The 17,879-nt window shown below is 45.8% G+C and overlaps 1 protein-coding gene across 1 annotated transcript; it reads left to right on the forward strand.

Moving 5' to 3' along the window:
• kif9 (kinesin family member 9) lies at positions 1 to 16,662 on the forward strand. Its single transcript, XM_038997250.1, has 20 exons — positions 1 to 102; positions 431 to 596; positions 828 to 934; positions 1,127 to 1,357; positions 1,882 to 1,965; positions 2,764 to 2,856; positions 3,028 to 3,175; positions 3,549 to 3,613; positions 3,725 to 3,802; positions 4,179 to 4,247; positions 4,417 to 4,521; positions 5,147 to 5,202; positions 5,437 to 5,527; positions 5,739 to 5,875; positions 6,007 to 6,156; positions 6,262 to 6,470; positions 15,193 to 15,372; positions 15,776 to 15,891; positions 16,143 to 16,247; positions 16,558 to 16,662. Exons 1-20 carry the CDS (start codon positions 4 to 6, stop codon positions 16,654 to 16,656), a joined length of 2,388 nt encoding a protein of 795 aa, XP_038853178.1. The 5' UTR covers positions 1 to 3; the 3' UTR covers positions 16,657 to 16,662.
• The last annotated feature ends 1,217 nt before the right edge of the window (positions 16,663 to 17,879 follow it).

The raw sequence follows: 17,879 nt of genomic DNA on the forward strand, positions 1-17,879 counted from the left end.
AGGATGATTGCCCACCCTGGCAGTGAAGTGAGGGTGTTAATTCGAAGCCGACCGACTGCTAATTTTGCTCAAGAGCTCATTAAATACCTACCAGACGGACAGGTATGTTTTACAGTGTAATGCTGCAGTTTCCCCTCCAATCTCATTTGCATTATGTAAACGTGACATTTTTAACTCTGAATTTGAGAGTGGTGAGTAACTTAACGAATCTTACTAAACAATGTGGCAAGGTTTTAGGTTATAGGTTGTTGAAATGACAGATTCTGTCATTCATTTAAAATAACACAGCCTTAATATGCATGAATGAGACATGATATCATATTGATCTCAAACCACATTATTAACCCTAAACAGGTTAGTTTGTTGAAGGAGTTGATGAGCAGATTCTTATAATTGCTTCAACATGGCTATCTGTGTGATGATCTCTCAGACAGTGAGTGTCCACCAGAGGAAGGACTCCAGGAAGGGAGTGGTGAACAACCAGCTGAGCTCCTGGTCGTTCCGGCTGGATGGGGTGCTGCATGATGTGTCCCAGGAGGAGGTATATGGCCGCGTTGGGCGAGGGGTGGTGCTGGGAGCCCTGGAGGGGTACAACGGTAGGCTAACTCTGTCCCCATGTTTTACACTACCATGGTCATAATTTGATTGTATACCAGTCTGATTCTGCTCAAAGCCAATGGCAATGCAAGAATGTAGCGAATGTTGAATGCAGAAACAGTCAGGTGGGTACACAGGCTAGGTAGTTCGTTTTTCTGGCTGCATGGCAGAACTGAGGTGAAACTTCCCCCCCCCCCCCCCCCCCCAAATCTTGCTTGTTTTACTCTTAGGCACTGTGATGTGTTTTGGGCAGACGGGGGCAGGAAAGACGTACACCATGACTGGAGCCACAGAGAGTTACAAACAGAGAGGGATCATTCCTCGGGCCCTACAGGAGGTAGACCAGGACAACTTATGTCACCCGACACTTACCGATAATTTACGCCACATGGCGCACTTGAAGTCATTCAACCCTGGATTACATTGGCTACCAGTTGTTTTCCCTGCCCTAGTCTAATGGACCAAAGTGAATGGCTTTTCAGTCTCCACACACATGTTCTGTTCTTCTCACCCTGGTCTCTCTGATCAGGTGTTCCATGAGGTGGAGCAGCGTTCGGACCACGCCTTCAGTGTCCACTTGTCCTTCCTGGAGATCTACAATGAGACTCTGGTGGATCTGCTGGCGTCTGTACGGGGTTGCCCAGGGGTAGGGCCAGGGGGCATGGCGGTGGTGGAGGAGGCAGGGGGAGGGGTATCAGTCAGGGGGCTGTCCCTGCACCCCGTCCACAGCGAGGAGGCGGCCCTTAACCTTCTCTTTGAGGTGAGTGCTAAATACCTGTATGTAAGCCTCCCGAGTGGCGCAGTGGTCTAAGGCACTGCATCGCAGTGCTAGCTGTGCCACTACAGATTCTGGGTTTTTGCAGCCGGCCGTGACCGGGAGACCCATGGGGCAGTGATGTCCTTGTCCCATAGTGCACTAGCGACTCCTGTGACGGGCAAGGCGCAGTGCACGCTGAGACAGTTGCCAGGTGCACAGTGTTTCCTCTGACACATTGGTGAGGCTGGCTTCCGGGTTAAGTGGGCATTGTGCCAAGAAGCAGTGCGGCTTGGTTGGGTTGTGTTTCGGAGGACGCACGGCTCTCGACCTTCGCCTCTCCCGAGTCCGTACGGGAGTTGCAGCGATGAGACAAGACTGTAACTACCAATTGGATACCACGAAATTGGGGAGAAAACTGGGTAAAAAAAAGAATATATATACCTGTATGTTGTGCATCTGAAGTGTTGTACATCTGGACAGGTGATGGATATTTGTGTGACGAGGGGTGGTCTTTGCTCTACATTCAGGGAGAGATGAATCGCATCATCGGAGCTCATGCCCTGAACAAGAACTCCTCCAGATCTCACTGCATTCTCACTGTCCACATTGAGGTAAGGATGGTTTAGACACAACTCACTGCTTCACTGCATTCTCACTGTCCACATTGAGGTAAGGATGGTTTAGACACAACTCACTGCTTCACTGCATTCTCACTGTCCACATTGAGATAAGGATGGTTTAGACACAACTCACTGCTTCACTGCATTCTCACTGTCCACATTGAGGTAAGGATGGTTTAGACACAACTCACTGCTTCACTGCATTCTCACTGTCCACATTGAGGTAAGGATGGTTTAGACACAACTCACTGCTTCACTGCATTCTCACTGTCCACATTGAGGTAAGGATGGTTTAGACACAACTCACTGCTTCACTGCATTCTCACTGTCCACATTGAGATAAGGATGGTTTAGACACAACTCACTGCTTCACTGCATTCTCACTGTCCACATTGAGGTAAGGATGGTTTAGACACAACTCACTGCTTCACTGCATTCTCACTGTCCACATTGAGGTAAGGATGGTTTAGACACAACTCACTGCTTCACTGCATTCTCACTGTCCACATTGAGGTAAGGATGGTTTAGACACAACTCACTGCTTCACTGCATTCTCACTGTCCACATTGAGGTAAGGATGGCTTAGACACAACTCACTGCTTCACTGCATTCTCACTGTCCACATTGAGGTAAGGATGGCGTAGACACAACTCACTGCTTCACTGCATTTTCTCCAGCCTTATTAATGCATTTTATAATGTTGTCTTGTATGTTGCAGTGTGTACAGTGTGGCAGCCATTCTATAGTTCTGTAATGTGTCAATTCATGTTATCAATTTGTGTTTTACAGTCTCGCTCCCGTACTCTGTCCGATGCAAAGTATGTCACTTCCAAGCTGAATCTGGTGGACTTAGCCGGGTCAGAAAGGCTGGGCAAAACCGGAGTGAGTTTCAAAGTGGCGTCATACCTGACTTTTTTCTCATAGTGTTATTTTGACAGTTTATGTATTTATTGCAATGAGTGGATTTCAAGTTTTCATGACAAAATCCCCCAGTTCCTGCCAGTTCTTAGTGCTAACCCCCATGTCCAACTGTGTTCTCCTCTCTGGGACCAGTCTGAGGGCCAGGTGCTGAAGGAGGCCATGTACATCAACAAGTCCCTGTCGTTCCTGGAGCAGGCCATCCTGGCCCTGGCGGACCGACGCAGGGACCACGTCCCCTTCAGACAGACCAAACTCACCCACGCCCTCAAGGACTCATTAGGTGAGGGGGGGGGGGGGGGGGTTGGGTTAGGAGATCAGTACCACAAGGAAATACTGTCTCTGTCAAAGGGTTCAATAGTTTTTGAGTGTTGCCTGAGGACATTGGTTTCACATCCACCAAAGCCAAATCAATACAGAGACGAGAGCAATGTTCAAGTTATCAATTTGTAGTCCAAGTGATTTAAAGGCCCAGTGCAGCTGTTTGTATCTTAATACCATATCATTTCTGGGTAACAATTAAGTACCTTACTGTGATTTGTTTTCAATCAAAATGGTCAAAAAGAAACACAGACAGCTTCTTAGCAAGAGCAATTTCTAGGGCTGTCTGGGAGTGGTAGTCATAAAATCAATATAATCCGCTCTCTTCTCTATAGGTGGGAACTGCAACACAGTGCTGGTGGCCAACATCTATGGAGAGGCTTCTCAGATAGAAGAGACAGTAAGTACGGAGCTGTGTGAGAACGGCTTCTTCCTGTAGTCCTAGTTTAGTGTCGTTTCCTAGAGTAAAGTGGAGACCTGTGATGTGTGATCTGCTCTGTCTCTACTGTAGCTGTCCACACTGCGCTTCGCCAGCAGGATGAAGTGTGTGCAGATGGACCCTGTTGTCAACGAACACACCGACCCTGTGGTGAGATTATTATACCTCAACTTCACACACCAGAACACATTTGGATTATGACAGCGGATTAATTACTATATCTCTATATCATATTGATTGTTGTTTGTCCATTGATTATATTCCTTTCGAAAACCTGTTTCGAAGGTCATTTGTACCTTGAAGGAATCCTGTAGGATTGTTTTTGTAAAGGTTATACATTGAAGATAACACTGCCTACAGATGAACAGCATTGTAGAAACTGAAGTACTGGTATTGTATTGATAACTGTATTGTTATGGGGGCAAGACATGTGCAGTGATTAGCCAGGATTGAATGGTATCTGATTGGATATGTGTGTTGTTTTGTGCAGCTCCAGATCTGATTGGATGTGTGTCGTTTTGTGTAGCTCCAGGTCAGGAAGCTGGAGAAGGAGATCCAGCTGCTGAAACAGGAGCTCAGCATTCACAACACACTGGTGAGTAACCTCAAGGAATAAAAGAGTTCAATGTTGAAGTATTAAGTATTGCTTGGTTTAGCCTGAGTGCCAGATTTGTTTGGCGAGACAACACAAACAGGTCTTAGACCCAGGCTATGGTTTAATTAGAGAATAAGACCAGAGTATGTGATTGTGTGCTGGTGTGCAGGCTAACCGCATGGGCATGTCCTACGACACGCTGTCAGACACCCAGGTTGCAGAGATCCAGAGTCAGGTGCGGAGGTATCTGGAGGGCAGCCTGGACGAGATCAATGTGAGAACCCCCTGAGACTAACATTCTCTCCCAGTAGAGAGATGGATTTTTCATATGATTTATTAGGATCCGCATTAGCGACAGCTAGTCTTACTGGGGTCCGACACATAACGACAAATACATAGCAGACAAAATATTTACAATTTACATACATTTAAAAACATGAACATGTAGTGTGTGTATGTGCACCTATCACTTACACATACATGTCAGTACATACACACAACAAGTGGGTCACGTAGGTCACATGGCGGAGATTATCACGCCACATATGGTTATAAGGCACAGTGTAATAACTAAAATGGTATCCCTCTGGTCATGACTAAAACTGTATCCATCAACTTCAAATAAACCATTATTTCTACATAAAATAAATATATTATATAGCGCTTTTCATTTCAAAGAGAATCTGACGCTTTAAAAACAAAAACAACAAATGTAGGGTTCTGGCAGTGGCATGTCTAGACTTAGACGATGGTCTTCTACTGTTGCTAGGGCACTGAGGCAGTTCAGAAAGGCTGTGGTGGAGGGATTGTCGATGGATCTGTGTCATGGAGCTAACTTCTTCTAGCATGGCTGATTTTCATACTGTTTTATCTCCCCCATGTCTGACTTCTCTCCACAGATTGTGAGCATCAGGCAGATCCAGGAAGTATTTTCCCAGTTCAAGCAGGCCATGCAGTGAGTAACTGAGTCCCTAGATGCTTATCTAAGGACAATTTGACACATTTCCCACTCATGGTTAAGGTCAGGATTGGGGAGATTAAGCTAATACTAGATCTTTGCCTACAGGAAAAGTTCTACCTGCAGTGTGAGTAACGCTCACCAGGCAACCAATGATAGGATCAGTTTATGTTATGGGTGTTGAGGTCAGTTTGGCTAACACTTATGTGTTAAGTGTTGTGTATTGAACAGGCAGCAGGAGCAGAAGGTGAAGGCCCAGCTGTGTCAGAACTATACGTTGGTGGAGAAAGCCCAGAGTACAGCTGGCTCCACTGCAGCCAAGGTCAGTCTCTGCCTGATGCTTGGACCAGTGGCCACCACGATGGTGCTGCTTCAAACCTCTTGCATATGTCAGTGGGGAATTAGTTTTATATTGTTTAAGCAGGAGGGTCAATTGCAAACCAGTTCTCATTTTTCGTAACGTTGACTTAGCCAAAAGGCTCAAGTTGTTCATACAGTTTTTAAACGAATGCTGTTGTTACTTTGTGTCATAGTCACAGGGCTCCCAAGGCACAGTGGGCGTGGTGGAGGGCCATGGGTTTGGGGTGGGGCTGGCAGTTCCATCAGAGAGGCACATTCGGCTCCTGTCTCCAGGCAGGACCAAAGCCATTAAGACCAAAGAGCTAGCAAGGTCAGTGTCCTGACTCCTGAGTACAGTCCATTCATGCTGCCTGAGTAACATCACTGTCAAATCCTTCCCTTCTCATTGAAAGCCAATGTCAAGACCATCTTTTAATGTAACCCCCAAATGTGACTGTCCAGCCAGGGGAGAAAGGAGGCTGTGGAAGGAAGGAGTCCTGGTCCAGGGAAGCAAGTGGAATCTGTGAACCCAGTCCAGAGAGACCGTGAGGGTCGCGAGCATGACCCCCAGAGCCAGGAGCCTCAAGGACCACAGGAACCCCTTAGGACTGAGTATACACACACCTATGTCCCTTTATACAACATCTGTCCTGTATATTACATGTGTTATTCTATGCACAGGGACAACATGTCTGATCTAGTGTTTCCCTCTTCCAGCTCCCCTCCCCCTAAGGCAGAGGCCTTTGAGGACTTCAAGGCAGAGCGGGGCAGCGAGATCAACCGCATCCTGAAGGAGAACAAGGTGGTGCTGCTGGAGCGCCGCGCCCGCCTCCGGGAGCTGACGGAGGGCGTGAACACGGCCAAGAGAGAGATTGACAGCACAAGCACCGCCTTGCACCAGTGGAGAGACAAGAGACAGAGCCAGGGTATGGGAGCTCAATACTGTGTGTGTGTGGTTGTGTGTCAGACCTACAGTACCAGTCAAAAGTTTGGACACACCTACTCATTCAAGGGTTTTTCTTAATTTTTACTATTTTCTACATTGTAGAATAATAGTGAAGACATCAAAACTATAAAATAACACATATGGAATCATGTAGTAACAGAAAAAGTGTGAAACAAATGAAAATATATTTTATATTGGAGATTTTTCAAAATCCACCCTTTGCCTTGATGGCAGCTAAAATTAGAAAAGAGAAATGACAGTCCATCATTCATTTAAGACATGAAGGTCAGTCAATCCGGAAAATGTCAAGAACTTTTAAAGTTTCTTCTAGTGCAGTTGCAAAAAACATCAAGCGCTATGATGAAACTGGCTCTCATGAGGACCGCCACAGGAAATTAAGACCCAAAATTACCTCTGCTGCAGAGGATAAGTTCATTAGAGTTAACTGTACCTCTGATTGCAGCCCAAATAAATAACAGACACATCTCAGAGTGAAGGAAAAGCAGCCAACAAGTGCTCAGCATATTTGGCAACTCCTTCAAGACTTTTGGAAAAGCATTCCTCACGAAGCTGGTTGAGAGAATGCAAAGAGTGTGAAAGCTGTAATCAAGATAAAGGGGGGTTACTTTAAATAATATAAAAAATACTTTGATTTGTTTAACACTTTTGATTACTACATGATTCCATATGTGTTATTTCATAGTTTTAATTTAATATTTATTTATTTATTTAGTTAATTAGGCAAGTCAGTTAAGAACAAATTCTTATTTACAGTGATGCCTACACCGGCCAAACCCAGACAGCGCTGGGATAATTGTGTGCCGCCCTATGGGACTCCCAATCATGGCCGGTTGTGATGCAGCCTGGATTCAAACCAGGGTGTCTGTAGTGACACCTCTAGGACTGAGATGCAGTGCCTTAGACCGCCGCGAAACTCAGGAGTTTTGATGTCTTCACTATTATTCTACAATGTAGAAAATAGTAAAAAATAAAGAAAAACCCTTGAATGAGTAGGTGGGTCCAAACTTTTGACTGGTACTGTAGGTTCAAATACTATTTAGGATACTTAAATTACTAAAGCCTGGTGGCATTGGGGTGTCTGGTGATGGGGGCAGGAGTGAATGCACAGAGAGCCCTTAATCAGACCCCTGCATGTCAGCGGGACAGAGCTATTATGATCTCCAGCAGTTGGGACTTGAGTGGCAGCTGCTCTCGGCAGAGCCCTGTGTGACTGAGCAGCCTATTTAGGAGCCACACTGCTCACCCCAGCTGGGGAGAGGCCTATAAAAGGTGGCCTAAAAATTGCCCACTCACTCCTTCCTGGATAGGCTACTGCACCTATCGGGAGTTCCACGGTCGAAAAATGCAAAAGAAAATAATTCCCCTGAAACTGGCAACATGGCACATCAGAACTCTTTTGGACACTGACAACGATAACGATAGACCCCATTGGAGAACAGCTCTTGATTGGTGCAGAACTAAGGTGCTACAACATTGACAGCACTGCCCTGAGTGAGACCAGGTTCCTGGATGAAGGTTCCCTGAAAGAGGAGGGAGAAGGCTACACCTTCTGGAAAGGTTACCCTCTGGGTGAACAACATCAGCACGGTGTGGGACTGGCAATTAAGAACAGCCTTTTACCCAGCCTCACCGAAACACCTGTCGGCATAAGTGAAAGACTCATGTCTCTCCGTATCCCTCTAGGCAAGATTCACTATGCCACTCTTCTCAGTGCATACACATCAACGTTACCATCTGAAAATGAGGCAAAGGACTGCTTCTACCAGTCCCTAGTTGAGGCACTTCACCACATCCCAAGGAATGACCAGAACTTTCTGCTGGGTGCCTTCAACGCTAGGGTGGGAATGGGACAGAACAACAGGATATGGAGCGGAGTGCTGGGTAGGCATGGTGTTGGCCAGGTCAATGAAAATGGCATGAGACTGCTAACTCTGTGCCAAGCATGATCTCATCATCACTAACACCTTGTTCCAGAAGAACAAATACAAAACATAATGGATGCACCCCCTTTCAAACACGGGCACCTGATCGACTTCGTCATAGTGAGATGTTCTGACACCAATGACGTCCTGCTGACTTGTGCGATGAGGAGCGCAGAATGCTGGACAGATCACCGTATGACACTGGCTACACTGCAGGTGAGTATACCCTCCCCAACTCCTGCAGAAGTCCAGTAAGAGATTAGTTCCGTCACTCTCTCGCTGAAAGGCTGAGAGAGATTGAGCCTCTTCTGAGCTCAGAGGACCCCATTGACCAGAAGTAGGCATCTATCAGCTCAGTGCTCTATCAGACAGCGGCCCACTCCATTGGCTACAGAGGTAGGAAACATCAGGACTGGTTCGATGAGAACTCGGACACAACCTTACTGAACAATATGCACAGGGCTACTCTCAACAGCCCCACATCTGCTACCCTCCACCAGCAATGGTGAGCATCACGCAAGAAAGTACAAACAACCTTGCTTGCTTTGCAGAACGAATGGTGGACGAATAAGGCACAGGAAATCCAAATTGATGCCGACAAAAACGACATGCACAATTTCTACAGCACAGCTAAATCTATCTAAGGCCCTAGAAGTTGCTCAATCACCCCCCTGAAAACAGCCGACGGTCTGACTCGAAGGACCAAAACCAGATTTTGTTGATGTGGGCTGACCACTTTGAAGCACTACACAACCAGCGCTCTCCAGCAGACAACTCCATCCTGGAAGAACTGCCTGTCCGTCAACCCACTCAAGACCTCAACCATTCGCCAACCTTCCAAGAGGTGTTATCAGCTATCCGTTCCCTCAAGAACAACAAGACTTCTGGCGCTGACAGCATCCCGGCTACTTAATAAGAAGGGAGGTTACTTCTGCACCAGAACGCTCCACCAGTACATCACTGAGGTTTGGGACTGGGAGATCATCCCCCAACAGTGACGGGATGCAAATATTGTAACCATCTATAAGAACAAGGGTGACAAGTCCATCTGTTGGCAACAGCCAGGGGGTATCCCTTCTTGTCGTTCTGCCCCTGAACAAGGCAGTTAACCCACTGTTCCTCAGCCATCATTGAAAATAAGAATTTGTTCTTAACTGACTTGCCTAGTTAAATAAAGGTAAAATAAAAATTGCTGTTGCTGAAAAGGTCCTGGCCAAAGTGATGCTACATAGGCTGGTGAATAACATCACAGAAGAACTGCTGCCAGAGTCACAATGCGGCTTCAGAAAGAACAGGAGCACGGTCAACATGATATTCACGGCACAGCAACTCCAGGAGAAGGCCTTTCATAGCCTTTGTCGACCACTCCAAGACTTGACACTGAGCAGGGATCTATTATGGGGAATTTTACCCAAATTTGTCAACATCCTTTGCCAGTTCCATGATGGGATGATGACTCGGGTGGCCATAGGAGGGTAGGAGTCAGTGCCCTTTGGAGTACGCATTGGTGTGAGGCAGGGGTGCGTGCTGGCACCTGTACTCTTTAACATCTTCCTCCTATGTGTCACCCAGCTTCTCCACATGGAGCTTGAAGACAGCAGTGGGGTTGCGGTGGACTTCAGGCTGGATGGAAACCCATTCAACATCAGAAGGCTCCAAGCAACCACCAAGGTTTCGATGGAGCGGGGTCTTGAGCTGCAGTATGCTGATGACTTTACTCAGTCCGTCCTTGTAACGGCTGTGAGAGTCTAGCAGGATGGGACTTTCTCAACACCACCAAGACAGAGGTGGTCGGCCAATGGAGATCCAGCCACCATGTCTTCACCATTGAACACACATCACTGGCAATAGTCCCGTCATTCAAATACCTGGGCAACATCCTCTCGGAGGACTGCAGCATCGACTACGAAATTCAAAACTGGATCAAGCTAGCCTCAGCTGCCTTCGGGGGAAACTCCGATGCAGGGACTTCCAAAACAGGGATCTCCACCTCCACACCAAAGTCGCCATGTATCAAGCCGTCTGCATTAGCACACTACTTTCCACCTGTGAAGCCTGGGTCACCTACAGGCCTGTGTGTACACAGTGCCTTTGGAAAATATTGAGACACCTTGACTTTTCCCACATTTTGTTAGGTTACAGCATTATTCTAAAATGTATTCAATTGTTTTTCCCCCTCATCAATCTACACACAATACCCCATCATGAGAAAACAGAAATATCACATTTACATAAGTATTCAGACTGTTTACTCAGTACTTTGAAGCACCTTTGGCAGCGATTACAGCCTTGAGTCTTCTTGGGTATGATGCTACAAGCTTGGCACACCTGTATTTGGGAAGTTTCTCCCATTCTTGTCTGCAGATCCTCTCAAGATCTGTCAGCTCTGGATGGGGAGCGTCGCTGCACAGCTATTTTCAGGTCTCTCCAGAGCTGTTCGATCAGGTTCAAGTCCAGGCTCTGGCTGGGCCACTCAAGGACATTCAGAGACTTGTCCTGAAGCCACTCCTGCGTTGCCTTGGCTGTGTGCTTAGGGTCATTGTTCTCTTGGAAGCTGAACCATCGCCCCAGTCTGAGGTCTTGAGCGCTCTAGAGCAGGTTTTCATCAAAGATCTCTCTGTACTTTGCTCTGTTTATCTTTCCCTCAATCCTGACTAGTCTCCCAGTCCCTGCTGCTGAAAAACATCCCCACAGCATAATGCTGCCACCACCATGCTTCACCGTGGTGATGGTGCCAGGTTTCCTACAGACGTGACACTTAGCATTAAGGCCAAATAGTTCAATCTTGGTTTCAACAGACCAGAGAATCTTGTTTCTCATGGTGTGAGAGTCCTTTAGGTAACCTCCAAGTCTGCAGTCATGTGCCTTTTACTGAGGAGTGGTGTCTGGCCACTCTACCATAAAGGCCTGATTGATGAAGTGCTGCAGAGATGGTTGTTTTTTGACTGGTACTATACAGTTGATGTCGGAAGTTTACATACATTTAGGTTGGAGTCATTAAAACTCATTTTTCAACCACTCCACAAATTTCTTGTTAACAAACTATAGTTTTGTCAAGTCGGTTAGGACATCTACTTTGTGCATGACACAAGTAATTCTTCCAACAATTGTTTACAGACAGATGATTTCACTTATAATTCACTGTATCACAATTCCAGTGGGTCAGAAGTTTACATACACTAAGTTGACTGTGCCTTTGAACAGCTTGGAAAATTCCAGAAAATGATGTCATGGCTTCAGAAGCTTCTGATAGGCTAATTGACATAAATACATAATTCACCTCCATAAGTCCATTGGAGGTGTACCTGTTGATGTATTTCAAGGCCTACCTTTAAACTCAGTGCCTCTTTGCTTGACATCATGGGGAAATCAGCCAAGACCTCAGAAAATAAATTGTAGACCTCCACAAGTCTGGTACATCCTTGGGAGCAATTTCCAAATGCCTGAAGGTACCACGTTCATCTGTACACACAATAGTACACAAGTATAAACACCATGGGACCATGCAGCCATCATACCACTCAGGAAGGAGACGCGTTCTGTCTCCTAGAGATGAACGTACTTTGCTGTGAAAAGTGCAAATCAATCCCAGAACAACAGCAAAGGACCTTGTGAAGATGCTGGAGGAAACGGGTACAAAAATATCTATATCCACAGTAAAACGAGTCATATATCGACATAACCTGAAAGGCCGCTCAGCAAGGAAGAAGCCACTGCTCCAAAACCGCCATAAAAAAAGCCAGACTACGGTTTGCAACTGCACATGGGGACAAAGATTGTACTTTTTGGAGAAATGTCCTATGGTCTGATGAAACAAAAATAGAACTGTTTGGCCATGAAGACCATTATTATGTTTGGAAGAAAAATGGGGATGCTTGCAAGCTGAAGAACACCATCCCAACCGTGAAGCACAGGGGTGGCAGCATCATGTTGTGGGGGTGCTTTGCTGCAGGAGGGACTGGTGCCCTTCACAAAATAGATGGCATCATGAGGACGGAAAATGATGTGGATATATTGAAGCAACATCTCAAGACATCAGTCAGGAAGTTAAAGCTTGGTCGCAAATGGGTCTTCCAATTGGACAATGACCCCAAGCATACTTTCAAAGTTGTGGCGAAATGGCTTAAGGACAACAAAGTCAAGGTATTGGAGTGGCCATCACAAAGCCCTGACCTCAATCCTATAGAAAATTTGTGGGCAGAACTGAAAAAGCTTGTGCGAGCAAGGAGGCCTACAAACCTGACTCAGTTACACCAGCTCTGTCAGGAGGAATGGGCCAAAATTCACACAACTTATCGTGGGAAGCTTGTGGAAGGCTACCTGAAACGTTTGACCCAAGTTAAACAATTTAAAGGCAATGCTACCAAATATTAATTGAGTATATGTAAACTTCTGACCCACTGGGAATGTGATGAAAGAAATAAAAGCTGAAATAAATCATTCTCTCTACTATTATTACTACATTTCACATTCTTAAAATAAAGTGGTGATCCTAACTGACCTGAGACAGGGAATTTTTACTAGGATTAAATGTCAAGAATTGTGAAAAACAGTTTACATACACCTTAGCCAAATACATTTCAACTTCCGACTTCAACTGTGTGTATATATATATATATATATAATATATATATATTTAAACTCAGCAACAAAAAAAAGTCATTTTTTCAGGACCCTGTCTTTCAAAGATCATTCGTAAAAATCCAAACAACTTCACTACTCTTCATTGTAATGGATCTAGACACTGTTTCCCATGCTAGTTCAATGAACCATAAACAATTAATGAACATGCACTTGTGGAACAGTCGTTAAGACACTAACATCTTACAGACGGTAGGCAATTAAGGTCACAGTTCTGAAAACTTAGGACACTAAAGAGGCCTTTCCACTGACTCTGAAAAACACCAAAAGAAAGATGCCCAGGGTCCCTGCTCATCTGCGTGAACATGCCTTAGGCATGCTGCAAGGAGGCATGAGGACTGCAGATGTGGCCAGGGCAATAAATTGCAATGTCCGTACTGTGAAACGCCTAAGACAGCGCTACAGGGAGACAGGGCGAACAGCTGATCGTCCTCGCAGTGGCAGACCACATGTAACAACACCTGTACAGGATCGGTACATCCGAACATCACACCTGCGGGACCTGTACTGGATGGCAACAACAACTGCCCGAGTTGCACCAGGAACACACAATCCCCCCATCAGTGCTCAGAATGTCCACAATAGGCTGAGAGAGGTGGGACTGAGGGCTTGTAAATCTGTTGTAAGGCAGGTCCTCACCAGACATCACCGGCAACAACGTCGCCTATGGGCACAAACCCACCGTCGCTGGACCAGACAGGACTGGCAAAAAGTGCTCTTCACTGATGAGTCGCGGTTTTGTCTCACCAGGGGTGATGGTCGGATTGGCGTTTATCGTTGAAGGAATGAGCGTTACACGGAGGCCTGTACTCTGGAGCGGGATCGATTTAGAGGTGGAGGGGCCGTCATGGTCTGGGGCGGTGTATCACAGCATCATCGGACTGAGCTTGTTGTCATTGCAGGCAATCTCAACGCTGTGCGTTACAGGGAAGACATCCTCCTCCCTCATATGGTACCCTTCCTACAGGCTCATCCTGATATGATCCTCCAGCATGACAATGTCAACAGCCATACTGCTTGTTCTGTGTGTGATTTCCTGCAAGACAAGAATGTCAGTGTTCTACCATGGCCAGCGAAGAGCCCGGATCTCAATCCCATTGAGCACGTCTGGGACGTGTTGGATCGGAGGGTGAGGGCTTGGGCCATTCCCCCCAGAAATGTCCGGGAACTTGCAGGTGCCTTGGTGGAAGAGTGGGGTATCATCTCACAGCAAGAACTGGCAAATCTGGTGCAGTCCATGAGGAGGAGATGCACTGCAGTACTTAATGCAGCTGGTGGCCACACCAGATACTGACTGTTACTTTTGATTTTGACCCCCCCCCCCCCCCACACACACATTATTCAATTCCTGTTAGTCACGTCTGTGGAACTTGTTCAGTTTATGTCTCGGTTGTTGAATCTTATGTTCATACAAATATTTACACATGTTAAGTTTGCTGAAAATAAACGCAGTTGACAGTGAGGACGTTTATTTTTTGGCTGAGAGTATATATATATACACACACACACACACACACACACACACACACACACACACACACACACACACACACACACACACACACACACACACACACACACACACACACACACACACACACACAAAATGTTTTTAAACACAAGTACTTGAATATTAGAATGTATTTGGAAATACATTTGGAAAGTATAGGCATGTACTTTTGGAAAGTAAGCGGGTACAGTCCAGTAAATCATGAGCCTATAATTAAAACAAAGAGGGCAAGAAAATGTAGGCTATTACACCATTTATCATTATCACCTGTCAGCCGCAGGAAAAATGTGCGAATGGACTTGAAAACGGGTGGTATACACTCCAAAATGTGGTGTGATGTGAACATTTAGCCAAGGTAAAGATGACTGGGGGGGGGGGGGGGGGGGGGTCTACTAAGCTAACATATGGAATTGTTTTAAGATGGTCATACCATTTGATGGGGATTTTTGTATTATGTTACTTAGATTGAGGGGCTACAATTTACTATGGAAGCTCACACACCACTGGCATTAAAGTAGAAACACATGCCAATCAGAAAAAAGGTCCATTCATTTGATTGCTGTATTTATACTTGTATCTTGTGTGTGTGTGTGTGTGTCTCCCCATAGGTCAGTTTGTAAGTGCGGAGGGGGTCCCAGTGCTGGATGAGGCAGAGCTGTCTCTGGCCCTGCGTCTGAGGGAGTTGAAGACTCAGTACCGGCAGCAGTACGAGGAGCTGCGCGGCACCAAGGCAGAGGTCAGCTACTGCCAGCACCTAGTGAACCAGTGCAGGACGCGCCTACTGACCGGTGAGCATTCAAACCCTGGCATCACATCCACTATTTCCGTTCTTCACACCAACTGTCATGTCATATCATGGGAGAAGACAGTTGTTCCATGGCTGATTTCTGAATAGACAGAGATAAAGTTAGCATGAACCAGGAGGACTCTACCAGCCGGTCCCAAAATGCTCCCTACCCCTCCCTCCTTGGCCCCCTGACCCCTAGATGTTTGCAGATCTGTAGGGCCTGGATAGGTTTAAGCAGTGCAGTGGTGGAGTTTCCACCATATATTGCTTCCGCCTTACAGATCTGCAGAGGAAAAAAAGGGGCAAAAGGGAAGAGGTTGGCAGTGATTTGGGACCGGCTGTACCTCTCAGAAAGCCACAGGGTGATGGTCCCACATTGACAACCTGTCCCTTGTGTGTGTCAGAGTTTGAGAGCTGGTATAATGAGTCCTTCCTACTTCCTGAGGAGGTGCAAGCCATGCTGAGATCTGGAGGACCCATCAGGCCTGGACTGGTGCCTGTGTACAAGGCATTGGCACTGGTGAGTCTGACCAGCCCAAAGGGCTCTGGTCAAAAGTATTGCACTATATAGGGAATAGGGTGCCATTTGGGACATAACTGTGGTTTTAACAGGAGACAAGTCATTCATATTTCATGGTTATAACTGTGGTTTTAACAGGAGAGAAGTCATTCATATTACATGGTTACAACTGTGGTTTTAACAGGAGAGAAGTCATTCATATTTCATGGTTCCAATGTCGATCTTAATATCGTGTGGTGTTTTGTTCTCAGGAGGAGGATGAGCAGGAGCACTTTGAGCGTCTGCGCTATGAGCTGCTAGCAGACAGTCCCAGTGCCATCTCCTTCTACAATGCTCAGAACAGGACTGTACAGAGGGTCAGTCTCGCACACACAAACACACTCTCATTGTGGGTAATGAATGAGTAACATTGTCACTTGTTCACACACAGACCAATACAACAGTGTGGCTATACAATACTACTATAGCAGTTGTCTCTCACACACAAGAAGCCTGTTAGTTACCCCACCCACAAACTGAGGCTTCATCCCAAATTGCACTCCTTTTGCTCTGATGGGCTGTGGTCAAAAGCAGTGCACTATAAAGGAACTATGGTGCTATTTGGGAAGCATCCAGAGAGTAAATGTATGTGTTCTGTTTGCCTTCTGGTCTCTCCTATCTGTGCAGAGGAACTACAGCAAGGCCATGTCTCAGACGCCAGTCCAGAAGACTACACCAAGGGGCTCTGGTAGAACCAAACTGCCTGCCATTCTCTCCGTCATCTGAAGGAGAACTGCTTGATTCTCACCAATAATTATTGCCTCGGATTTTGGATTTGTCCTGAATAAAGACACACTGGCGACCTAACATTGTTTTTAATTTGATCACTTCTATGGCAGTAATTTAAAAAATACACACCAGGATTCAAACCAAGGTCTTGCTGCATGGCTACCATCATATTACACCCTACACCCTGTCCAGCCTTTTCTCCTGTTTAGTCTCACCTGTTGCTTTCTAGCTTACTCAACTTGAAAACAGTTGTTAGGAAACAAAAAACAAAAAGTTGGGCAATCGAACTAGCAACCTGCCACATCACAACCCATGTTTTACACCTGCAAATTCAGTGATTCCCCCCCCCCCCGTTTTGGCTCCACCCACTAATTTAGCTAATTAGAAGACACCCACACCTGGATTCTGAACATTCAACCAATTATATTTGTGATGCCTTTAGAACAAGATCAAATAAGGAAACCTTGGGCTTGATTCAAACAGAGAGAAAGAGGCTCTGCAGAAAATCTCTCCCTCCAGCAGGTGGCGTCTTTGTTTCACCTACCAAGCAAGGAGTTCTTGAACGAGTGTCGAATTTGGTCAACAAAAAATGTATGCGCTGTGGACAACGACTCCCATTGTTAAGGCGGAGAGACATGATGGATATACTGACAATATATTTGATTAAACCCTTTCCACAGGTGATCTGCATTGTAGCGCGGTTGACATTCAAAGCTAGGCACCACACCCTAATAGGTTTTTTTCTCTCTCCTCAATCATGTCACAATCAACTTTTACAAGTTGAACGTACACATGGCTTTTTTATCTAGAATGAAATGTGGACAATACCCTTTGTATCTGGAGAATATATATCTAAGGATAACCACACCAAATTTGATGAATGAAGATGCTTCTGAAGCTGAGAAAAATAAGTTGGTGTGTGGGAAGAGTGACTTTCAGGAAATGGCAGTTAAAGACAAGTAGGCTATCTCTTCAAAGCAAGGGCTCTGCAATCCCGTATTGGCGGAGATTCAGCGTGATTGAATGTAAGGTAAATGTTCCCATGTTAGCAGTGCTTTCACGGTAAACGCTGCAGATGTCAGCTCAATAGGAAATTGCCGTTACATAAAGCCCTAAATTACTGCATAAAAAAAGGTTGACGTTCTCAATTATGCGTGATTCAATGTAGTGAGATTTGCAATTATTTGAAAGTATTGTCCGTCAATTTAAGTGATTAAAAA

Source organism: Salvelinus namaycush, chromosome 7 (genome assembly GCF_016432855.1).
Source record: "Salvelinus namaycush isolate Seneca chromosome 7, SaNama_1.0, whole genome shotgun sequence".
Lineage (NCBI taxonomy): Eukaryota > Metazoa > Chordata > Actinopteri > Salmoniformes > Salmonidae > Salvelinus > Salvelinus namaycush.